The sequence below is a fragment of the Sturnira hondurensis genome, unplaced genomic scaffold, assembly GCF_014824575.4.
Source record: "Sturnira hondurensis isolate 20B ecotype Veracruz unplaced genomic scaffold, ASM1482457v3 Scaffold0000780, whole genome shotgun sequence".
NCBI lineage: Eukaryota > Metazoa > Chordata > Mammalia > Chiroptera > Phyllostomidae > Sturnira > Sturnira hondurensis.
The window spans coordinates 17,541,066-17,565,362 of record NW_028073411.1 but is presented as its reverse complement, the minus strand read 5'-3'; the positions used below and the strand labels follow the sequence as shown (position 1 = coordinate 17,565,362).

The 24,297-nt window shown below is 61.0% G+C and overlaps 1 protein-coding gene across 4 annotated transcripts in view; it reads left to right on the top strand.

Annotated features, from left to right (window-relative positions):
• RGS12 (regulator of G protein signaling 12) overlaps positions 1 to 24,297 on the top strand; it is an 82,155-nt gene that overhangs the window by 42,916 nt on the left and 14,942 nt on the right. For all 4 annotated transcript variants that reach the window (XM_037046586.1, XM_037046611.1, XM_037046595.1 and 1 more), the window contains 7 exons: positions 656 to 677; positions 18,933 to 19,102; positions 19,472 to 19,564; positions 20,184 to 20,327; positions 20,997 to 21,176; positions 21,428 to 21,581; positions 23,202 to 23,278. In XM_037046586.1, the coding sequence (XP_036902481.1) occupies positions 656 to 677; positions 18,933 to 19,102; positions 19,472 to 19,564; positions 20,184 to 20,327; positions 20,997 to 21,176; positions 21,428 to 21,581; positions 23,202 to 23,278 (840 nt within the window). The remainder of the gene's footprint in view (positions 1 to 655; positions 678 to 18,932; positions 19,103 to 19,471; positions 19,565 to 20,183; positions 20,328 to 20,996; positions 21,177 to 21,427; positions 21,582 to 23,201; positions 23,279 to 24,297) is intronic.

Sequence of the window (24,297 nt, the reverse complement as noted above, 5' to 3'; positions counted from 1 at the left end):
CTCCTCCTGTCCTCCAGCCTCGCCCCTTCCAGACGCCCTCCTCCCACACCTGGCATCGGCAGGCCTGCTGGTCTGCCATCCTGGTGGTCTGCCACCTGGGGAGCTGTTTGAGCTCTCCAGGACTGGGGTCTACCTGGAGAGTGGAGGCCATGGCACAAGTGGCCTAGTGCCAGGGCGAAGGCACCGAGTGGGGTGTGACGTGTGCGGGGCAGTGCCGGCACCCAGCCCAGCTGACCAGCAACCCGGCAGCCCTGAGAAGGCCTGAGGGCAGGTCGCCTGCCTGCCTGGCCCTGCATGTGCCCCCAGCCCGCTGCCCTCGGCCCGTCAGACTGGAGAGTGGAGACGTGCTCTCCCCGAGGCTGTTACTAGGACTGTGGTGTCCAGCGTGCTGGGGTTTGCTCTTTCCCGGTGAACAGACCGGGACTTCCGCTTTGTCCTGCTGCAGCCTGGCTCACCCCCGGCGTGGGCAGGGCTTAGTCAGGAAGTGGGGGCGGAGCTTGACTCACTGCGGCATCTGGGTCTCCCGGGAGGGACACCTGCGGGCCAGCGGAGCCCTGCCACAGAGACCACCGCTTGGTCTCGCAGGTGGAGGTGCTGATTCCTGACCTCTGTCATGAGGCCCGACTAACTCATGTCTCTCTCTCTTTTCTTTCAGTCTGCAACTGTGTCTGACGGGGGTAAGTCCCAATTTCCGATGTATATTTCTATTATTTGTGATGAAGTTTTCAAATTGTGAAAGTGTATTTGCTATTGACTCCCTCAAAATAGGTGTTTTCTTGGCCATTTCTGTCCAGTGGGGAGGGGTTTGGTCGGGGCTAATTTCGGGGGGGCTTCCCCTTGCTCCCAGGCAGCGTGGGTTTCGGAGCCGCTCGCCGCTGAGACACGTCACGAACCTGAATTTCAGCATGACGGGCGCTGCGGCTGGCAGGGCGCTGGGCCGGGGCACATCCTGCCGCACACCTGGGCCTGGCGAGTCCCAGCCTGCTGGGGACCGGCAAGGGCCGGGTTCAGAGCCAGCTGGATTTGAGCAGTTCCGGAAATTCGGGTGACACTGTCTGCTGCTCAATTTCCCTTTCTCAGGAAAAGTGTCAGAGATGAATTGCTACAGAGTTGCGGGAGGTGGTGATCAAAACTTTGTCTTGAAATCATTTGTGTGCGGGCATTCTGTGAATGGGACTGACCCGCAAAGGGAAGGCCCTGATTTGTCTGTGTCACTCACGGTTTCTCTGATGTCACATCATGTTAGTTCTGTGATTTTTTTTAGCTCCAAGGCGACTTGGAGAGTTTCTTCTAAATAGCCCTTGTTTCTTGTAATCACTCGTAGAAGCCCTTATGCTCATAGTTTGTAGTCACATGACTTTAATTGGTCTGTTCTTCTGTCTTTTGAGAGCGGAACTGTTGACTTACCCAACGTGCCAGTGCTCCCTCCTCTTTTATGCGCCGGCTGTGCGTCCGGCACCCAGAGGCGGGTGGTTCACGGGAAACTGCCCCTTCTCTGGCCCTTCGTGCTGTCCCAGGGCCGCTCTCCTGGGAGGGGGCGTGGCGCTGGGCCCTCCCTCTGCGGGGACGGCCAGCCCTGGACAGGGCGAGAGGCGTGCCTCTGGGGTTCCAGGCAGGCCCACACCTGCACAGTGACCAGAGAGGTCCTGAAGCCTGTGTTGGGGGGCCTCTTTGTTTAATAAAAGGAACTGTGTCACCTGTCCCATGGACAGCAGAGCCTGTCATTTAATCTCACCTAAGCTGGGAGTGGGAATAACTTCCTTGAAGGAGATCGGACTGTCCCAAATCCAGGATGAAAGGGAGTGGTTTTGTGAGAGCCCGTCCCTGCTTCTCCTTCCCACTGTTCTCAGGGCTCTTTGCTGGGAGCAGTCTCGCTTCTGCAGGAAACTTAGCAATTTGAGAAGCTTATTCAACACGTTTAGTCGGACCATAAACATTAAGCCTTATCCGTCTCGGCAGTTCTCTTCTGTCAGCAGTCGATGTGAGAACCTGAGGGAGTTTTGATATCATGACCCATTTTGTACTTTTCCGAAAGCTGACTCACAGGCCCGATGTCCTTTCTAAGGAAGTGGTGTCCTGGCTGGTGGCCATGGTTCCCCTCAGTGGGGGCTTTCCACCCCTCTGGTCCTGCCTTCTCTCCCCACTTCCAACTGGGAACGCCTCTGTGACGGTGCGGGGGGGGCACTGCTGCCTGAGCACCCTGAGTGTCAGGGCGGTGCTGGGCAGCCTGGGGTCTTTCGGTCCGTCTTCGTCTGCCGTCCTCCCCGCCCTTGGTCTCCTGGCTGGTTGTGAGTGAGGAGTAGGCACTTCACCGAACCCGCATGTGGGTTCTCGGACACCTAGATGACGTTCTGCTGTCTTCTTCGGTGCCGACACCAAGGCTGAGAGGCCGACTGTGCTGGGCCATGGGGCCCGGAGTGGGGGCTGCTGAGCACCGAGCGGCGGAGGGGCCCGGCCGGCTGCTGAGGCTCCTGTGCTCTCGCTTCCCGCTCCGCCGTCCCCGAGAGCCCCCCCCAGTTCCCGACCCTGCTTCCTGGAGATGCCTCAGGGGGACAGAGGAGACCCCACCCCTGCCATCCTCCCCAGCAGGGAACAGCAGTGCGTCCAGAGGGTCTGGGCAGACACTCAGCACTTAGGGTGCTTCTGCCCCACAGAGTTTCGTGTTGTGCGTGCAGGGCAGGACGGCCAGGCTCTCTCGGGCTGGGGAAGGCCCTGTGGCTCCCTGCAGGAGGGCCTTATCCAGGGCTGTCCTGGGCCTGTGTCCCAGTGACACTCCACCCCGTCCGTGGGGCTGCGGCGCGCTTGCAGGGCATCCACAACACGGCTTTTGCAGCCTCCTGCGGCTCTCGGTGTTTTCCGTCTCCCGAAGGAGACAGCCGCCCTCGAGGAAGGGGCTGCAGTCTGTCCCTGTGGGGGGCCAGCCAGCTGTGCGGAGGCCCAGGGAGGCAGGCCTGGCCTCGCGGACAGGAAGAACATCCCAGCATTAGAGAGAGGCTCGAGAGCGTAAGGACCTGCCTCGTGGGGAGAGACCCAGACGTGCGGGCACAGGGCCCCTGCACTGCAGTGGTGGTGCGGGCGGTGGCGACTGGGCGGGTGGGAAGTAGGTGAGACCCTCCCCTGCGGATGGGACAGAGCCCCAGGCCCCCCGTCCGGGGCCCTGTACCTTGCTGTTTTATGGTAACCGAATCGGTCCTGTTTTACTGCGCTCATTCCTCACTCAGCACTGAGCAGCTTTGCCGGGAGCCCGTCCCACCAGCAGCTCACACAGCCTCAAAGGTCAAGTGCTTTCTGCCATTTCTGGATCTGACTTCTGAAGTGGAGAACTTGGCGTGTCACACGCCCACATCCACTGGCACCTGTTAGGCTGTGAGCGTGGGACAGTCGGCCCTGGCTTCTGGCTCTGGGACACATCCACGTGACACCCGCACGTGTGCTGGTCCCAGGGTCTCCCGGGGGCGCCAACATCTCCTTGACTGTGTCCGTGACCTTTCTGCGGCCTAGCCCCTACCAGGCTACAGTGTCTCCCCACTCCCTTCGCCGAACTAAACCCCTGCCCCCACGCACGGCCCCTGCCCCGGCTCCTGCCCCAGCCCCACTGTGCCTGCTCCGAGCCGCCACAGGGTCCTGTCAGCGCTTCCTTTTGCCCCACTGGGCACTGGCCCCCACCCCGGTCCCCCAGGGCCCCTTAGGCATGCGGGCTGCCTGGTGGTCTCGCTCAGCGCTGTCCTGCCACCAGCATGCTGCCCCCAGCCTGTGGCTGCCCCCCAGGTAAGCCCGTGCTGACCACAGCCCTTATTCTGGGCATTATCCTGGCTCCATTTCCTTCCAACAACCGCCACAAGGCCCACTGTTTAAATTTTTTTCTGCACCGTGGGTTTTGTTTGCTCCCGTACTCACCAGAAGGGACACCCACAGGGCACCCTGCGCAGCGGACGGCGCAGAGGCATTGTCAGATGAATGGCTGTGTTGCGGCATTTGCAGGTGCGCTGACCTCAGCCAGAGCAGGGGACGGAGACCTGGGCTGGGGCAAAGTCTTTCCTTTTCAGGGGACCCTCTCCACAGGGGCAAGCAGCTTGGCAGCGCACAGCTGATGAAACGCAGAGGCGGAGCGTCTGGCTGGTGGTGGCCCGGCCAGCACTCTTCTGCCCAGCGTGGCCGGCCTCCCCCGGGCAGCAGCCAGCGTCCAGGCGGCTGGGCCTGCGCTCTGTCTCGCCCACAATCCACGTTGCTCACCTCCTCATAGCTAAGACAGCCCACTTTGAAGGAGGCTGTAAACCGAGTGGCAGAAAACCAACAAGCGCTAGTTTCTGTTATTTCTGATTGTTGTTCGAACACAGAAACTTGGACCTTTTTGAAATCAGAGTGTCTGAGAGAGGAGACGAGCCTTCTTTAATTCTTGTTTCTGAATGGAGATGGGCTTTGACTGTAGAGCTGCGCCCCCTGCTTCTCGCGGTCGCCCCTCTTTCTGGAGCGGCTGAAAGGGGTGGGGACGCTGCGGGGCCCCTGGTCGTGTGGCGGCTGAGGAGCCCTGACCCGCCAGGGCCTGTGAGGCCACACTGGCTGTCATCCTCTGGGAACACCAACCGTGGCTTCGTGAACTCGGGTCCGCGCCTGCCCCTGCTCAGGTCCGGGAGCTCAGAAGTGGGGGGACTCACCCCTTGTGTCTGGTCGCTGAGGCCATGCCAGCAGCCGAGGGCGACTTAGTATGGTGATCAGAGTGGAGGACAGCTGGCTGTGTCACTCTAAGCTGACCATTCGGAAGGACGGAGATCACAGCGTGAAGTGGCCTCGTGGAGGACGGTGTCGGAGAGGAGGGGCAGGAGCTGGGGTCAGGTGTGTGTGGCCGGGACAGGTGCCGGTCTGCGCGCGCACTCCCGCCCCCTGCTGTCAGCAATGCCTTCCTGCGTGGAAGTTCTCTCTATTAAAAGTCATCCATTTTAATTTTTCCCACCTTGCTGTGGCGTAGTTGACAAATAAAACTGTGTGTGTTTAAGGTGTGCGGTGTGGCGACTTGAAGGAAACAGCCGCTGTGAACCAGCGCTGTGCCTTGCTGGCCCTCGGCACCGCACAGTTACCTTTGGTTTTCCGCTGTTGCTGCTTTTGTGTTTTGTGGTGAGAACCCTGAAGATCTGCAGCCTCCGGCTGTGTTGAGTGCACAGCACGTCGTTAACTGCGGCCACCACGCTGGACCTCAGGCCCCTGAGACTCACCCCCCCTCTGACCCAGCCTTTGCACCTTGAGCAGTGCGGCCCCTGGGCCCCTGGGGCCTACCGGCCGGCCGCCCTTGGTGCCGGGGTTCCTCAGGGGAGGGGGTCGTGTGGCTCGGGTCCCCTTCCATGGCACTTCTCCACGTGGCCTTACCGATGAGTCCCCAGTGGGCCCCTTGCTGAGCTGCTGGGTGCTGATCAGTGACAACGGGTGAGATGAGGCGACACTGTGACACATACATTACTTGTGTGAAAACAACTTCACTTACGCGGCAAAGAAGTGAGTTTGACTGCACAAGCCCAGGGCTCGCACGGCCTCTGCGGACGCGTTCAGGATGGGTCGGGCTCCTGGGGCTGCAGCGGGTCAGGGGTGAGACCTGTCAAAGCCTTTCCTCAAAAAAGCCGTCCCCTGGCTGTTTTGCCTGCCTTACTTCTTTGTCGTTCGAAGCCGTGGGGTGAGACTGTGCCCACGTCTGTGGTTGCCTTTGTGATGTGTGCGCCTCGTTTTCACCCCCCAGCCACGGTGGGGGAGGGGGAGGGGGGCCTGTGGTCCTCGTGCAGGTGCCCTCACTCACCCAGGGGCTGTGGCGTGCGGCGCGTTTGGGTTTTAGTGGAGTGGTTGGCAGCAGCGCCGGATGGAGAGCAGGCTCGGTGCAGCCGCCGCAGCCGCCAGGGCCCAGCAAGCTCCCAGGGCACGGCTGCCGCTGCCTGCTCCTTACCCCTGCATGCGCCCCAAGAACAAGGTGGCACGCAGCGATCAGACTCTGGAGAGGGCCGCTGTTCCCCACCTGCAGGCTCCGGGGCGCTCCCTCCTCCCGTCTGAGTCTAAGCCCCAGCTGTGTCCCTGGGTCCAACTCAGAGCTGTTTCCCACACACTTCACGTGCCCAGGAAACGCCGCTTCCCTCCAGGAGGGACGTCACGTTTCAGGTGTTCGGGCGTGCGCAGCCTCCCCTCCACACTCTGCAGCTCACAGGACAGCCCCCCATGTGGCGCGCCCCTCATGGTGGGGACCCCAGCTGTGGGGGAAGGTGTGGGTTCTGCCACCCACTGCACTGTGAGGGCACATGCCCTCTCCCTCCATGCCCTCATCTCTGCTCCAGGCCTCGCGGCACCCTCTCCGCCAGGGCACTGGGGCCTCACTGCCGGCCCGAGGGGATAGCACTGCGGGGCAAACTGTGTCCCCCCCAAGAGGCTATGGCAGTGTGACCCGTTCGTGGTTGTGGCAAGTGGATTTGCCGAAAACTTCAGCTCTGCAGTGTTGAGAAAGAGAGAGAAGGGTGGAGGTCCCAGCACAGCGTGTGAGCATCCGTACAGAATGTTGGTGAGCTCACACTTTCCTCCTCGGAAGGTGCGGCCGGCTGATGGCAAGGTTCTCGGGAACATCTGCTGGGCGATCGAGGTGGGGTCGCGGGGCTGCTTTAACCAGAGCTCACTGCTTGAGCCTTAGGTGTCCGATTCTTTCTGGTTTGCCTTGCGACACAGACGGTGTCCCGGAACATCGCGGTGCACCTGTGGGCACGGGTAGGCAGCAGGTGTTTGCCATGGGGACGCGGAGGCTTGATCTCCGCCAAGACGCCTTCCCGCCTGCTTCTCTCGTTCCAGTCCTGCGAGGTGTTTGCAGAGCATTCAAAAGCAGTGAGGCCAGAGGTCACATTCCTCTGAGGAGCCACCCGTGTCCACATCGGGCACCGAGATCCCAGCGTGGGTCCTCTGGTCCCCTCCCGTGTCCACGCCTCACTCTCCCCAGAGGCCCCACCTGGAACCGAGGGTGCATCCCCCTCACTGTGATGTGCTTCATCATCCGGTCCTTGGGGGAAAGCCTCTTAGGAAACTAGCGGGAAAACTGTAAGTGCCGTCAGGGGGCCCGTGCAGCCAACTGGGGGTGGTCCGCCCCTGGGACCTGGTTACAGGAGTGTGTTTGCGTGTGAAAATCAAGAGCTCTGCACGTATGGCTTATGCTCTTTTCTGTGTTGCACTTTAGCCGAGAGTACTGGAATGATGAATGCTGTTCACATGTGTGCAGCTTTGCTCTAAGAACCTTCCGCAGGGTGTGGAAGCTGTGGTAGGTGCACTGTCAAAGGAGTGGGTGCAGAGTGGCCGAGAGAGCGCTGCGCAGGCTGGGAACCTGACTGGCCTGAGTGGTGCGGGAGGGAGGCCGTGCGCACTGCCCCCCCCCCCGCCCCCCCGAGTTTGGGGCGGGCTCCGTGGCTCTTCCCAACATTGGTGAAAGGATGAAGCCTGTGCCTCCGGCCCGGCAGTTGGAAGAGCGCGTTTCAGGTTTTCTCGCTGCTGCGGGGTTCCAGCAGGGAGTCTTGGGCTGGTGGTGTGTGTGTGCAGCTGGGGCTGTTGAGGGCGGCCCTCTGCCCCTCCTGGCCTTGGGGCCTGAACTTCCTGCTCACTGGACTGTCGGAGTTTTCCCTGCAGGCCGTTGGGAAAATGAACACACGTTCATCTTCCATCTCCTTTCCCGCCACTTGCACCCTGCGGCACGGCTTCTTTCGGTCTTTCGGTCCATTGATGCATCTTCTGCGTGTGCGTGTGACACGCTCTTGTACAGACTTTTTATCCTCACCCGAGGACATGCTCACTGCTCTTAGAGGGGGCGGGAGGGAGAGAGGGGAGGGAAACATCGGTCGGTTGCCTCCCGAGAGCGCCTGACCAGGGATCGAACCTGTGACCTTTCGGTTATGGAACGATGTCCCCCTGACGGAGCTGCCTGGCCAGGGCTTTCGAACACGCTCTCAGCCCTGTCCTGCCAGCTCCTCACTTTGGACACGGCCTTTTCATCTGCGGCAGCGCCTTTGATTTCACAGCCCTTCACTCTGGAGTTGTGCTCACATTTTCCTCCAACCAGGCGTGTCGACCTCATCTTCCGGGGGGCCTCGCGGTTTCCTTCGAAGGGCCGAATGTAACTTCATCCCTGAACAGTTAAGGGCAGTCACATCTATACAGTCCTGAAAGTATGTCGGCCCTTTGAAGGCTGCCGCGAGGCTGATGTGGCCCCCGGGGAAGATGCGTTTGACACCCCCGCCTCACACCCTTGAGGCCGTCACAGCACCTCGAGTGTCCGCAGGTTCCTTGTCAGTGAACGTCATTGCCCTGGTGGTCAGGGCCACACTGCTGACCAGTTTCTCTCCCAGGTTCAGGTCACATTTTTTCACGAATCTCCACGTGTCTAGTGACTTTTGCTGGGGGCTGACTTTAGTCGTCTTCCTTCGAAGGGGGTAGAGGTTGTTTTCGTAGGCAGTCAGGTTACTTACGGGTTGGCTTGGTTCCTTCGAGGCTTGTTTCTAGGCTTTTTAGGGCAAGTCTAGTGTGGCTCTCCTGGAGGCCGGCTCAGGCCGCCCTGCGGGCCCCCTCCCAAGTCCTGGTGCCCACTGAGAACCGGGGGGCATGTGGACGGCACCCAGCCCTGGGGGCTCTGGGCGTGTCCACCCCGCAGCCCCCAGCTGCTTTCCGCCTTGTGGGGTCCCACCTGAGTTTTTCAGGCACAGCTTCGAATGCTGCTGCGGACGTGAGGAGCCGTGCAGAGCCTGGGTGCTCCTTCTGCAGAGCTCCGTCCTGCTGCCCCTCGGGCCTCTGGAGTCCTGACGCCCCGGCTTCATCTCAGCCGCAGAGCTGGGCCTGCTCAGGCCCCTGCCCTGGGATGACATGGGAAGGGGTCCTGCTGGTGGCCAGGCGATCTCAGGGCGTGCCTCCCTGACAGCTTCTCCATCAGGAATCAGGGTCTTGTGTTGACCGTGACGTGGTTGGTAAAAACGTTCGCTTCACGCATGTCACCGTATTCCCTAGTTACGCGGGCAGATGTCTGTTCCTGGGCACTCCACCGTGGCTGGACCCAGAGCTTCGTGGCGCACGCATGCTTTCCCCTCTGACTGTGGGGTGTGGTCTGTGAAGCCACAGCACGTTCGGGAGAGCCACACACACTGCTATTCACGGCTTCCTGACGCCCCGGACCCTGGAAGGGGGTCAAACTGCCCAGAGGGACTGGGCAGACAGAGCCCTAGACAGGCCTGGAGATGGTTACGAGGCGTGGGGGTGGGTGGGGGAGAAAGGGCATCAGAGGAGACAGACCCTGCATCGTTAAAATTCAGTTTCTAAACAAAGCGACATAGGAAGATTAAAAATAACTGAATGGAAGAAGACCTAACAGGAAGACACTCAGAAGGAAGACTGGCATGTTGGTGCGACTATCAAACAGTGTCACTCAAAGTGACAGTCGCAAGAAGTGCAGAGGGCGCCTCCGATAGGACAGGCGGATGCAACACCGTGTAGGAGTGTCTCGGCATGGCGGGGGCTGTCCCCCAGCTTTCCTGAGCCGGGAGAGCAGGCTGTTCCAAAACAGTAGGATCACAGGGTATCTGAATGGTGAAATGGGGAAGTTCAGTCCAATTTACTTGTAGAGAGAGCTTCACACCCAACAGAGAATAGTACACTTTCTCCCCAAAGGGGCAGTGGGTGTTTCCCAAAGTTGACTGCGCCGCCCACTGGACGTGCAGTAGGTACAGACTTAGAAATGTTAGGGGCACATCAGCCACACCTACTGACAGCAGTGTCGTTAAATGAAACCAGTCATGAAAGAACCACCCAAGGAATTCATACATTTGGGAGTTTAAAGCTGCACTTCTAAATCCACGGGTCAAGGAGAAAGTTGAATGGAAACCCCACTGCGGGTCAGGACTGCCGAACAGCCGAGAGCAGCTCCGGCGGGTGTGGCCGGAGTGGGTTTCCGGGGAAGCTGCAGCATGAAGTGTGTGTCCCGTGGAAAAGTTGGAAAATGGAGGAAACACACTTTTGACACAGGAAGTTGGGAGAAACAACACAGCAAATGCAAGTCAAGATTAAGGAAGTATGGATAAAGCATAAGCTAACAAAACAGAAAAGAGAACAGTGTATAGTTGATTGATGAAACCAAAAGGCAAGTCTTTGGGGCGTGTGGTCAAGAAAAAGGGGGCGGAGATGAAGCCCAGGTCACTAGTGGAAAGGGGCCCTGACGCAGCGCAAGGGGCAGTGAGGCACACTAGGTTCGTGCGCTCGGTTACTAGGTCAGCCGGGCTATTTTCGGGGAACCGTTAATCACCAAAGTTGGCCCAGGAGAAAAAGAAACCTTGATTAGCTAAATCAACTTTCAGAAAAGTGACTTCGAAGACAGAGATTTACCCCTAAAAAGGCACCGCGCCCAAACCAATGCGTAGGTGAGTGTGTGGGCCCACTCCGGTTAAGGAACGCTGCAGTAGCAAATGACCCCAGATCTGAGTGGCCTTGGAAAACAGCTGTCTTTTCTGCCTATACTCTCCAACTTCCATTAGTCACAGGAGAGGGTCAGCCATGCAGCTGATGTGCTTTGGGCGCTCTCGTCACATGGCATCACCCAAGAAGAAGAATTATTTGGCTCTTCCTTTACAGGTGTTGAAATCTGTTTCCTCCCCGTCATTGTAGTGCTGGCCAGGACCTGCAACGCGGTGCTGCTGCGAGGTGCCTGAGGCAGCGGGCGTCCTCGCCCTGTATCGGGCTCTGGCAGGCACGCTTCTGACCTTTAACCGTTAACTTGAAAACAAGTGCCGAGTTTCATCGGAGGCCCTGTCAGCCTCTGCTGGGACAGTCACATGGCTTCCCCCTTTAATGCCACACCACCGTTTACATGCCTGTGGGGTCTGCCACCAAATTCAAACCCCGTGGAGTCGGCATCTGGTTGTGAGCGCCAGTGCAAAGCATCATACGGACGGAACACGCAGCGCACACCCGACACGCCCAGGCGTGCTCTCCTCCCTCTCGGTGTCCTGTCTCCCCACCCACAGGCCTGGTCTCTCGGTCCATGCCGGAGGCAGAAGCTGCCTTGCTCATGCAGCGATGCGGTGTCCTGCCTCTGTGCCTTTCCTCCCCGAGCAGAGGCCCCCCAGCACTGTGCCGTGGGGAAGGGGCCTGGCCCCCCACAGGGTCTCGGAGCCCTGGGCTCAAGGCAGGGCCTTTGGCCCCTTGGCCGTGGGAGGCGCCGCGGAGAGTCCTTCTGCGTGGAGCCCGTGCGTGGGGCCTGGACCTCGGCACTGAGCAGGGTCCCCTGGGCTGGGGCAGACTGCCGCCGGGGGCTCCTGCACTTCCCGAGTGGCCCTCAGCCCAGGTGAAAGGCTGTCTCTAGAGAACACGCGTGTTTTCTTTGTTGAGATGAGGTGCCCTTGCTCCCCTGCAGACACTGCTTTGTGAGTAAGGCGCTTTTTTCCATTGAAGCCCGTGTGGTAAACTAAGCTGATGAGGCCGATCTTTGAAACACACCCAGGGTCTCCAATAGGCACGGGCCAGAGGCCCCCTGGGCAGGCGCCCCCTCTAGTCTGCCGGCCTCTGGTGGTTGGGGGCGATCACCTGAGCCTGGAATCCTGAATGGCCAGGGCACGGCGATGGGCTTCACACGTGTCCGCCTGCCTCTACACAGCCCACGTGGCCCTTTGCGGTGCTGTTCTGCCCATGGGTAGGGCCTCATGAGCCCCCGGCATCCCTGTCTGCCCGCATTCCCTCTCAGGCTATCCCTGTGCGGCCTCGGGGACAGTTCGCGTTTGGGGCTCCCCTCTGCTCTGCACACGGGGGCTGCCCGAGGAGGGGCACTTGGCCCCCCCCGCAGGGCTGTGGGTCCCCGGCAGGAGGCCAGATTGGTGGGGGAAGGCCTCTCCGTGGAGCACGAGGAAGGCCTGGCACTGCCGCCGCTGACCTCGGGCGGTCAGAGGGGTTCGGCCCCCGACAGCATCATGTGTAAAAGGGCTGGTCGGACCCAGTGGCTCGTCTCTAGGCTCCGTTCTGGGGTCGCCGTGCAGCCTAATTCCTGGGAGGGCCTGAGGCTGCGCTGGCTGAAGGTGTGTGCCACCTGTCCATGTCTGAACCCAGTGTGACCGCCCCAGGACGGTCACCTTCGCTCTGGGGGCACGCTATGAGAGATTGCAGGGGCTTGGGCACCTTGTGCCTGTGCTTCCTCCGTAGGGGACAGAGTGACACTGGTAGGGACTGCGGCAAGAAGAAGGGAAGGCTTCGAAAGGGACCTGATGAGCCGGTGACCCTGAATTCGGTCCTGGATGGTGGGGGGCAGCTGGGAAGGACACTGCTGATGTGGCCAGAGCACAGCTCCACTGCGTCCCCAGTGCCCACAGCCATGCTGTGGCGGTGAAGGACGGGTTGTGCTCTTCGGGAGCCACGGGCTGTGGGTCTCCAGGGGGACTCCAGGCCTTTGGGGAAAGTTACGGGTGTGAGTGTGTGTGCACGTATTTGAGTGTGTATGAGTGTGAGAGTGTGGCTGAGTGTGTGAGTATACATGGGTGTGGCTGGGTATATGGCTGTGCACATGAGTGTGTGCATGCATGTGAGTGTGGGCATGAGTGTGCATGCCTTAGGAGGAAGAATAGGACGAGAGAGAGAGGAGGAGAGAGACTGACGTGGTTGGTGGCAGCAGGCAGAGAGCTGGTGGCTCTGGCCAGAAGGGGTGTGGGGCGCCCTGTGCTGTTCCCAGCCTCCCTGCAGGTTTGAAATCCCCCCTGGTGAAAAGTTGCCCTGAACAGGTAGCAGCGTGGCATTCTGGTGCGGGGGGGGGGGTGCTGGCCCACGGCACCCCGACCATGCCCAGTTTGTTCAGCTGCGCCAGTGTTCTGCCTGGCTGAGCGCTGACCCTGCCAGGTGTGGTTCCGGGTCCTCATGGCAACGAGGGGACGGAGGCACAGGGGGCCTGTGCCAAAGAGGGCCGGGGCCTGACTCTGCCACAGCTGCCCCCGTGCTACGTGCCTCACTGCGGCGCGGCCATGGGGTCATCCTCTGCTTCAGAACTCAGGCCAGAAAGGACATGGACGGAAAAGCAGGGCTGACGGAGGCCGTGCTCCGTCTGCAGACCCTCGTCTGCAGTTTCTCTCTTGGAGAATGTTGAGATTGACATAACCCTTTTTACAAGAGCTGTCGGCAGGTGGCGGTGGCCTGTGCTGGGGTGGCCGTCGGAGACTGCGGGGCAGGGGCAGGACTGCCGTCAGCTCCCGCCGGCCGCCACTCTGTAGCGCCTTCAGGGAGCCGACACACGCATCCCCCGCTTCGACTTAAAAACACCCCTCCGGGGCACAGGTGGTTCCGGTGGCTGAGGTTGCCTCGTACCTGCCCCTCCTTCCTGACCCTGTGCGGTTCCTGGCGATCATTCCAATAAAAAAGGCACGTTTTATGTGTCAGAGATGGAAAGGTGCTTAGTTTGAAGGTACATGGGGAGATAAGAGTTTACGACCCTCATCATTAGTGTAAGAAGCTACAAGTGTTTCCTTTTTCCCCTTGCTGTTGCTAGTTTAACAAACCCAGTTACCAAGGCCAAGCCGAGCAGCGGGAGGCCGGCCCGCGGGAGGCTGGCCCACGTTCGTCTCCGGCACTGGTGCCTCTGAGCACAGCTTGTGCGGTGGTGCTCGGCAGCCTAAATAATTCAGCTCCGTCGCAGCAGCAGGCTAAAGGTCTCCTATAAATTATACATGCGTCTTCTGTGGCACTCTGTGCTCAGCACACTATTGGTTTCCTCCCCGGAGCCTGCAGGGAGAGTCGCCTTTGTCCGCCTGTGCCGCTGCGCCCTGAGAAAGCGCGCTCTTCCGCCTCCTTGGGGAGCGAGCTAGGGAGCGATGTCTGAGTGCGGGCCCGGAGCCTTGGCCCGGGGCCCCGGGGGCTGTGCCGGCCGGCCCCGGTATGGACTCGGAGGGGTGGTGTGCAGTGAGTGGTTGGAAGTATTTGGTTAAGTGGCACCACAGTGGCTCTTACCAGCTCCACCCAGGTAAAGTCCCTCATGCTGTGTGCACCTTGTGGTTGGCGGGGGCAGGCCGGCCTGTGTGGCCCTCAGGTATGTGTGCGGGGCCCAGCAGCTGGCGCCGGCGGCCCGCAGCCCCGGGAGGCGCCCGGGCCAGGCTGTCAGTGTTGCCCGGGCCTGGTCTGAGGCGGTGGTCTGGCGAGGCAGTCTGGTGGGACCACTCGGGTGACGCCCGAGTTACAGAATTGTCTAGAGCATTTAGCTCTGCGGCTCATTATCTGTGACAGGCAGCCCACGTGTGTCCGACCAGCGTGGAGGGGGTGGCTTTTCTGTTTTTCAGCAGATCCGAAACCGACTTCAGAGCTTTCTCACCAGGAAAGCTTTTCTTAACTGGTCACCTGGAAGAATAGAGTCCACGGCAGTGGCGGCAAAAACCGGGACGTGCTCCCTGAAGCCGCTGTCGGTGGGGGAGGGGCACGGGTTCTGCCATGGGGTGCCCTTTGGTCGGAAAGCAAGTGCACGGCTTTCCCACATACCTGACACTGACGGAGAGTCAGGCAGTGGATGGGGTATGTGGGGGCGTTTATCTCCCGGCCTTGGAGTTAGGTGGGAATCCTGGTGTCTAAAGGTACTTCAAGTTCAAGTTCATCCTTCATAAACATGCACCACCTTCCATGTGTCGAGAATAGGTCTAGAGTGAGCCCAAGACAAGGGACCCTGTGTGTGTGTTGAAGACACAGGGAAGGTGCTGGGATTGTGTAGCCCACGTGGGCGGCTTCCACCTTAACCTCTCTACGGGGGCTCGCGCCCACCACATGGCTCTCTGTAGCCTCTGCCTGGCCGTGCCATCGGGGACTTGGCTTGGGGGTCCCCAGGGGGAGGGGAGTCTGCCTGGGCACGCTCTGGGCAGTGACCATGCCTGTGCCAGGAGCCCTGGCTGTCGAGGGGGAGGCAGCCAGGGTCATGGCCTTGCCCTCCATGTCACTGTGTTTGCTGTCCCCTCAGTGAGCTCCTGGCGCTTAAGCGGAGGCCCAGGCAGCAGGCGTCGGGGCAGTGCATTTAGAAATGGGACAGTGTGTCATCTGTTTCAGGAAGGAGAGTGGGGTGCTCCGCAGGGCCCTGCGTGGGCAGGCACCTCTCAGCAGCGTGGACTGGCTCCCCTCCGTGGCCCTGCCCACGCTGCGGGCGGGGCGGGGGGCAGGCACTCTGCATCAGTCTGCTGGTGCTGTTGGAGCCCACACACCCTGCATCCGAGGACTGAAAGCTCCGACGCCCTCGATGGGGCACGGCTGCTCTGGCCGTGCTTGGTGCCCTGTCTCCCTCTCTGCCTCCCCTGGCCAGGGTCCAGCTGGCCTGTGGAGACAGAGCTCAGGGCTGCCCTCCACTCCAGCCAGAGGGACCTGCAAGGAAGGAAGGTCTTTTCTTGACAGGCAGGCCTCTGGTTGTCGCTGTCCCCCAGGGCCAGATCCGCGCCGCTCCTGCCCCTCGCTAAGCTGGGCCACTTCCCTCTGCCACCGGCCTTTGCGCGTGCTGGTCCCGTCCTGGGAGGCTGGGTCTGCCGCCCCGCGGTCAGTCGGCTTCTGCTCGTCCCTCCACTCCCAGTTCAGCCTTTATCGCCTCGAGGACAGTGGGGGCGGTGAACGTGTTGGTGCTGATACGACTTTTCATCTGGGGAGATCCCCTTGGTTACCCATGTAAAAGGCACCTTTGCTGAGGTCCTGCCTGTCATGGTGTTGGCCTCGGCTGTTGGCCGCCGGCTGGCCTGGCCGTCAGCGGGCACGGAGCCGCTCACTGGGGAGGGTCTGGGCACACCCCCTCAGGGGCGGGGCCGTCTCAGGCTCCTGCCCCCTGACAGTCCGAGCTTCCCCTCCGCTTTTTAAAACCTTGATCTTTTTCTTGCTGATGTACAGTTCCTGTTAAATATAAAGAAAATCACCCCTGATCTGTGTAACATGTCATATATACTTCCCACAGTGCTTTTCACGTGGGAAGGTTTCTCTCACTTATTTCACCCTCACTGGTGTGCGGCTGGTCCACACAGTGTCGGTGTCTGGTAGGAACGGTGACTCGGCGTCTGTGTCTGTTGTGAAGTCACCACAGTAAGTCTAGTGGACGTCTCTCATCTCAGAGTCACAGAAATTTTTTTCTTGGGATGGGGCCTTTCAAGATCTGTTTTCTTAGCAACTTTCAGATGCACCACTCAATGTTACCAGCTATTGTCACCATGCTGCACCCTTTGACCCTTCACCCCCGCCCCTCCCCCACCTGTGGTGGCCACCGCCCTGTTGTCCGTGGGTCCCTGTGCTCATTTATGGTTCTGGACTTGTGTCCTCTGGCTCCTCGCTCTGTCCCCCTTCAGAACACAGCCCCGTGTGGTGTTCTCACGTCTCTTCCAATCTCATCCGCGCGCTTCAGCCTTGGTCCCGTGGGGCTGACCCCCGTGTGTCAGAAGGGGCCGAGTGTCCCGTCCGTGGTGCATGTCGCTGGTGCACCTGCTGAGGACCAGGGCAGAGATGGGAAGCACCGCGCAGGGCTGGCCCTGCCTCGTCACCCTGCTTTGTGTCATTTCTCCAGGTTTCCGGTTTGGTTCTCCACAAGGACTTGCACACTCAGGTTGTCTCGTCCTCGTAAAACGTCTCTCAGGAAGCGTGTTTTCCTCTGTGTTAGTCACGGGCATCGGCGTCACGGTGTTTAGCCCCTCGATGCCCTGGGTATTGGACAGACGTCAGACTCAGAGCTGGCCTCGTCCCAGAGCAAGAGAGAGCGCACATGTACGCGTGTGTGCGCATACACAGGAGTGTTTCTCACATGCTGCGATGCACAAAACGTCCAAAACTGTGAAGAATTTTTATAAGGCTTATTTGAGCCAAACTGATGGCAGAGGCCCAGGCGTGAGATCAAAGGTGCTTGGAGAATAAGTTTGCAGATTCTTTTGTGCCTTCGGAATTCAGGAGGGAACATTAGGAGGATTACAGGGAGGTGGGGAGAGAGCAAGGTGGGATCTGGTTACTCACCAGGGTGGTAAGATCCTGGCTCTCAGAAGGTGGTGACGGCCTGGGGGAGGGGCTGGAAACAGGGGCATAGTCTGCTAGCCCTTTGACTAAAGAAGGTAGACCTGGGGCATGACTGTCTGCCAAGGCAGCTGGGTGAGGATTTATGATCCGATCACCTCGAGAGGCTACTTTCGGTCATGCGGTCCTGAGCGTGTGAAATGCAGAGCCGTGTGGGGAAACCCTGTGGGTCGGAATCTTTTAAGGCAGACATCTCCAGGTGCTTCCGTGTGCACGAGGCCTGGCCCAGACCCTGCCCTGCTGCCTGCTGACTGGCTGTTGGTGAGCTCTGCGCCCGGTGGCCCTGCTCCATGCCGGTGCCTTCCCCAGGCCGTCACTGGGCCCTCCTGGCAGCCTGTCGCAAGAGCACTGCACACAGCATGGTGGGTTCGTGAGCCTCACGGAACCAGTGGCGTGCCCTCCGGTCCCACAGGGCTTCCTGGGGCCTTTCTGTGTTTCTTCTGTGGCAGTTTAAGGCCTCCGATCACTCTCTGACGTTCTGTCTGTCCCCCTCCCCGTGTCTCAGTGCTGTCTGAGAGGTTGGGAGAAAGTGGCTTGCAGGTGGCACGTGAGTCCCATGTGGTCAAGTGTCGATGAAAGCCGATGTGGTTCAGCTCTCCTGGCCCCAGAGATCCCCGGAGGCCCCCCGTCCCCCAGATGGCGGGTCTGTGCCTTGGCCCTCTGCACAGCCCCCTGCTGGGTGGCCCTCCTCTTGGGCTGTGGGCGTGGCCTCTGCCCCTGTCATCAGTGTTGGGGGGGGGCGGCGCTTCATCTGAAGGAGAGGGTCCCCTCTGCCCCAGCAGGCCTTTGCAAATCTTCACAGACCCCCCCCCCTTACTAGTCTTCTCCCCCTTCTGGTCCCTTGTCACCGGTAAGATGCCTTTTAAATGGTTGGACTGGAGCTGGAGCCAGTTAACTAGTGGGCTTGACTCCTCCCCACGACCAGCCCAGACGGCTTGGCGCGCACCAGCTGCAGGGCACCACGGGCAGTGGGCAGATGGAGGGGCGCACGGGGACCGCAGCCCATGCCCCACAGGTCTGGGGACTCCCTGGTCCCGTGTCTCTGTTGTGGGAACGAAGAGGGCACGCCCCTCTTCCTGCTCAGCTGGCCTTTGTCCCTCCCTGTCAGTTTTTGTGGGCCAGGCCTGCCCATGTGGGGGTGGGGCGTGTAGGGTCCTCACAGAGGTGGCGAGGGTGCCGGGGGCTGTCCCGGGCGACCCCTTTCTCTTGGTGAAGGGAGATGGTTCGAGAACCCTTGTGGAAGTGACGGAAACTGCAGCTCTTTTAGCTTGGATCCCCTTTACTCAGTACTGCCCATTCATTTGGTTTTTCCTGTCTTTAAGTTTTTTTAAAGTTTGCAGTTATAGTTGACATGCACTGTCACATGGGGGCTTTGCGGGTGGCTCGGCAGCGAACCTCCTGTGGCACTGTGACATCGGTCGCACTGGGGCGGCCTGTGGCTGAGCCGTGACCCGCTGCATGTGCTGAAATGCCCCGTTTGGACAGCTTGCCTGAGAGTTTCCCGTGGAGAGCATCCCAGTGCAGAGTGCACACACGTGAGGGTGTGGCTTTGCATGGCACGTCCCGCCCTCCACGCTGCTCACTGCGGCAGTCGGCTCGGACCTGCTGTGCCTCTGAGGCTCATAGGCAACTCCCTTGGGAGTCCCCTGACAGGGCAGCCCTGTTGAGCGTGGTTTTGGTCACCACTTTCTGCTGAATGTGCGCCCCGTTTGGCCACCTGGGGATGGGGCAGCCCTGTCCCATGTGCTGTCCCATGCTCCGTTCCCTGTCCCGAGAGCCACACCAGGCACATCTTCGGTGCTCGGTGCGGCTGCCTGGGTGCACATGCTGGAGATGACACTTGCCGAGGGCCCTGGGCTGTGGCCTGCGGGCGGGGGTGCGGGCAGGTACACAGGTGAGATCTGTGCCTGCAGAGCTGAGCGGCGCTGACCTGAAGGACTGCGTGAGCAACCACAGCCTGAGCAGCAATGCCAGCCTCCCCAGCGTGCAGAGCTGCCGGCGCCTGCGTGAGCGGAGGGTTGCCAGCTGGGCTGTGTCCTTTGAGCGTCTTCTGCAGGACCCCCTGGGTGTGCGGTACTTCTCGGTGAGTCGGGGTGGGCTGCAGGCCCTTGCTCGGTGCATTGGCTCCAACCCCAGGACGGGGGCCATGGGGGGGGGGTTGCGGTGCAGGCAACCGCAAGGCAGGTGTCTCCTCACACTTGGGCCAAGGGGTTGGGCGGGGGGCAGCGGGCGGGTCCCACTGTCCGAGGGGCGCTCGGCTCTCAAGAGGACGGCTGCTGGCGCAGGGCGGCCCTGGCCGCAGGGCGGCTGACCTGAGAGACCTCTCGGGGGCAGCATGCACGGTGCCCTGGCCCTGGGCTCCGCGGCAGCGCAGCTGAGGGAAAGGCCTGGTGGCAGGACGGGCGGCCTGTGCCGGGCCACGGTCGGGGGCTTATGGACTTTGTTTTTCTAGGATTTTCTAAGGAAGGAGTTCAGTGAAGAAAACATTCTGTTCTGGCAGGCCTGCGAGTGTTTCAGCCACGTTCCTGCACACGACAAGAGAGAGGTACGTCTCTCCACACGGGGCAGGCCCGGGCGCAGGATGGCCTTGTGTGGGGTGGCCTGGGGCGGCTGGGGGGTGAGTGACAGCACCTCCCCTGACCCCACACACCACCCTCCACGGGGCGCTGCTCACAGACGGGGCGCCAGCTTGTGCCCGGACGCCCAGCCTTCCGTCCGCAGCCACGGTAGGACCCCTGCAGGGCCACCAAGGGAGGCTGTGTCTGCCACGGCCTGTGACGGCCGCAGTGGCCAGTGCCATCCTTCCTTTGTGGGAAGCCACTTGTCAGCATGTGCCCCCAGCGCTCCACAGACCCAGTTCCCACCTCACAGAGACCACACGTGTGCAGCATGGCACACAGACACGGCATGTGAGACTCGGTGCCACCCGAGTCTCTGGGACACGGTCATCACTGAGAACACTCAGGGAGGTGCTCACTCGGGGGGAGTGTCTGCGTTGGCTTGTACTCACGGGAGCGAGGCGTGCTCACTGGCCCCGAGCGAGACCCTGTGTCTCCAGAGCCTGGGCCGTGTCAGGCATGTGGGCAGGGCAGTGAGACATGCAGGAAACACGAATGGAGGGCGCCTGTGGGCTGTGGGCCCGGCTCACCCACTTGTCCTGTCAGCTTTCCTACAGGGCCCGTGAGATCTTCAGTAAGTTCCTGGGCAGCAAGGCCACCACCCCAGTCAACATCGACAGCCAGGCCCAGCTGGCAGATGACACCCTCCGTGCCCCGCATCCCGACATGTTCAAGGAGCAGCAGCTCCAGGTGCCCCCCGCCTCTGTTTTCTGCAGGGCCCTGGCCAGGGCACGGTAGAGACTCAGGTCCCAGACAGCGAGCTCCCGGGGCCACCAGGTGGGGAGGGCAGGAGCCTGTCTGCCCGCTGGCTCCCGCGTCCGAGTGTGGCCGGCAGCACCGTGGGGCCACCGGGGCTCCGCCTGCGTGGGCGCCTATGAGAGAGCGCAGTCTCAGGGGTCATGTGGGCTGCAGGGCGTCGAGGCGGTGAGGGGCGTGCCTTGGACTTGGTGTGGCCTAGAGCACGTGCCCCAGTGGCCTCTGCAGAGACGGCTTTGGTTACTGAGTAGGGCGCGGGCGAGTTTCCCATGCAGTCCTCGATTCCTTCTGCTCCCCAGCGTGTCTGGGCTCCTTCGCACCCAGGAGGCGCAGCACCTCCAGGACTGTACCTTGGCCACCCCGGGCTCCTCGTGGTGCCGCCTCTGTGGAGCTGTTGGGATTGTGGGTTTGAAGCGTGGTAAACAAAAGACTGGCAACAGCGCAACCGCGTGTGAGGGAGTTCAGGAAAGTAGCGTGGGGCCAGGCCTGGCGGAGAGGGGGGAGATGGGGGCTCTTTGGTGTCTGCGGGTCCCTGCACCTGGCACTCCAAGGCCGACTGTTCTGGCTACTTCCGGGGCCAACCGTGTCGCATTTACCCCGCAGATTTTCAATCTGATGAAGTTCGATAGCTACACGCGCTTCCTGAAGTCCCCGCTGTACCAGGAGTGCATCCTAGCGGAGGTGGAGGGCCGCTCCCTCCCCGACTCCCAGCAGGTGCCCAGCAGCCCGACCTCCAAGCACAGCGTCAGCTCGGACCACTCCAACGTGTCCACGCCAAAAAAGGTGCCGGCCTGCGGTGCAGGAGCCGCTCTGTGGGAAGTCAGACGTGCTGCCGCCGTCAGCCCCGCAGTGAATGAGCACAGCCGGGGGGCGTGCACCTTCTGGGGCGAGCCACTCGGAGGCTGGGGGCGGGGCCGGCTGCTGCGCAGGCAGTTGACAGTCCCTGCAGCCCCGCCCCCACTTCCTGCTGCCCTCGGGGATCCGTGTTCCCACGCCTGAGCGTGGCCGTAACCATGCTCTCCATCTGACCACAGCTGAGCGGGAAATCGAGGTCAGGACGGTCCCTGAATGAGGACGTGGGGGACGAGGACGGCGAGAGGAGGCGGAAAGGGGCCTTCTTCTCCTGGTCCAGGGCCAGGAGCACCGGGCGGTCCCAGAGGAAGAAGGACCACGGCGACCACACAAATGGTTGGTGGTGTGTGGGGGCCGGGCCGCAGCGGGGATGGCCAGTGTGGGCAGGGCTGCGGGGCCTTCACATGGTCCCCCCCACCCCCCCCACCCCCCACCGTCAGCTCCTCTCCCGCGTTCTTCTGGCTGGAGCAGTAATAGGTGCTCAGGAAAAAATTTGGAAAATACAACGAAGTTAAAAAAAGAACCCACACTGGCCATTTGTCTCCCGGGCAGCCTCATGGTTCTGCCCTGGCTTTTCCCTGGACATGTGCGGGGCCACACCCGCCTTCGTAATGTTTTTAATGTCCTTCTGTAGTCAGGCTATTGGGCATTTGAAAAATTGTGGGTTTTTACCATTGTCTGCCCCAGAGGTTGCCCATTCTAGCTGTTTCTCCTTGGCTTCTTTCTTGTGTGTCACTGGGGAGCTGGTGTGACAGAGACAGGCTTGCCCTGGAGCCGCGGAAGAGCCTCGGGGCCCTTGGCCATGGCGCTGGCGGCCAGAAGGACTAGGCCTGCCCATCAGTGAGGCGGCCACTGAAACACTCTGCAGAGAACAGCTTGGAAGAACCTTCCTCCCAGAGATTTTAGAAAATTCGAGGACTTCCCAGGAGATCGCCTGAGAGCTCCGGGCTGTGGCCCTGAAGTTTAAATCAGGCCGTGACCCTGGCAGAGAGAGACAGGCAGAGAGCAGCTCTTAGCCGTGGCCAGTGGACGGTGGGGTGTGGGTCTCACTGCCTCCTCCCTGAGGCCTGCACAGCAGGCCTCATGTGCCCATCTCACAGGCAGCGGCAGCAGCATGTGGCCTGGGGCTGGGGACCCCTCCTCCCCAGGCCATGTCCTTTCTCAAGGACAGTTGGACAGCATGGTAGAATTCAGGTAGAGAACCACTGGGGCACGGACACCGTGGAGGCAGATGAGGCCTGGACCTCTGAGTGGCGGGGTGATGGCCAAAGTCACCCCGTGTAGTCTGCCCACTTGCGCAGGGCCCTGGGCTAGGGGGCCCCATGCCTAGCAGCTCTGTAGAGAGCTTTATGTCCTGACCCCAGGCACTGCCAGGGGTTCAGACTTGGTGGCCTTGGGATCTGTTGCTTTTGGAAGGTAGGCCAGTGGTTCAGAAGGCCAGTGGGACCCAGGGGTCCCTGTGCCTGCACCCCTCCCCCAAGCCCTGCACAGCAGCCTGGCTGGGGAGCGGAGCCCATGCAGCCGAAGGCCCTTCCTAGATGAGCATCTTCATCGTTTCCAGCTTGGCCTAAGGTTACAGTTAGTTCAGTTAGTGACTGCGGTGGCTGAGTGCTGGCTTGGCTGAGGGCTCTGTGGGAAGACCACAGATGTAACCTTGGGCAGAGGGCAGGAACTGACTGGCTTCACTGCTGGCCACAGGAGGCAGTTTCTGTTCAGGCTGAAAGACCACAGGCTGGGTAAAATTTCCAGACAAAATGACGGGCAGAGAGGCCCTGCCCCAGGAGCACTTCCCTGTCTGCTAACCTGCTTGGAGCCCGAGGTGTGGGCAGCAATGGGCGAGGGCGCACCTGTGCCCCCATGAGGGGTGGGGGTGGGGGCCATGGCCAAGCGAGGGGGGTGTCTGTGTTGAGGGGGACGTTGAAGCTCTGACGCTGAGTCGCTGTTTCCCCCCACAAGACGCCCTGCACGCCAACGGAGGCCTGGGCCGCAGGGAGTCGCAGGGCTCTGTGTCCTCCGCCGGGAGCCTGGACCTGGTAAGTCCCTGCCTGCCTGGCGCCACAGAGCGCAGGTGCGACTGGTCCCTGAGAGCCTGTGTGTCACAACCTAATGAGTGCTGTGGCGACGTGGGGGACGGGCCCCTGGGACGGAGAGAGGAGCCGCCCGGTAGATGCTGGGAGTGTTCCTGGGCACCAGAACGTCTGTGGGTTTGGTTTTGAGAGCTTCTTGTTCTCATTCAGTGACCTTTTTTTTTAAACTCCCAGTCAATGAAAAGCTTTGAAGGCAGGTACTTGGTCCCTGTCTTGCTGTTTGACTGTCCCACTGACCCAGACGTTCCCGTGTTTGTGGGGCTGTCCGGGAGGGGCTCCTCACCCGCCCCAGCCGCACAAGGAGCCCAGCTCTATCCCACACCTGCTGACCGGGGCATCCAGGTGCTGGTTCGGCCCCAGTCTCCGGCGAGGTGAGAGCAGGCGGGGAGGTGTGGGTTGGAAAGTGCCAGCCTTTGGCTGTCGTCTGAGGCCCGTTTGGGGACCTGATTTCCACCAGCACCCGGCCGTTTTGGAGCCCTCCGCAGAGGGGTACAGAGGACACATCCCCTTCAGGTGTGAGGCTTTGCCACGCGTCCACGAGCTTTTGCTTCTGACAGACCGCCTCGTGCTCCGGGCGGCTCACACCTGTGTCCATGGGAAGGGGCAGTCAGGACCGTTTTGCAATCTGTCTGCCACCGACGAACTAGCTTTCTGGACTGACACTCGGTGAAAGAGATTCTCAGTGTCCTGAGGAGACGGGGACAGTGGAGTGGCCAGCAGGGCAGCTCCGCACTGGGAGGGGTGCAGGGAGCCTTCCCGGTGGGGAAGTGAGGTTGCGGCTCAGGGGCCTAGAGGACGTGTCAGGAGAGCCCCAAGGTGTGCTGCCCCGTGCGCTGGCCCCAGTCATGGGCTGGCCCCAGGCGTGTCCCACCCGCCCCGGAGACACGCCTCTGAACACGCTGGTGCAAGACACAGTGCTGACTGGCGAGCTTACAACCCGGGGCATGAGCAGTGTGGACAGTCCA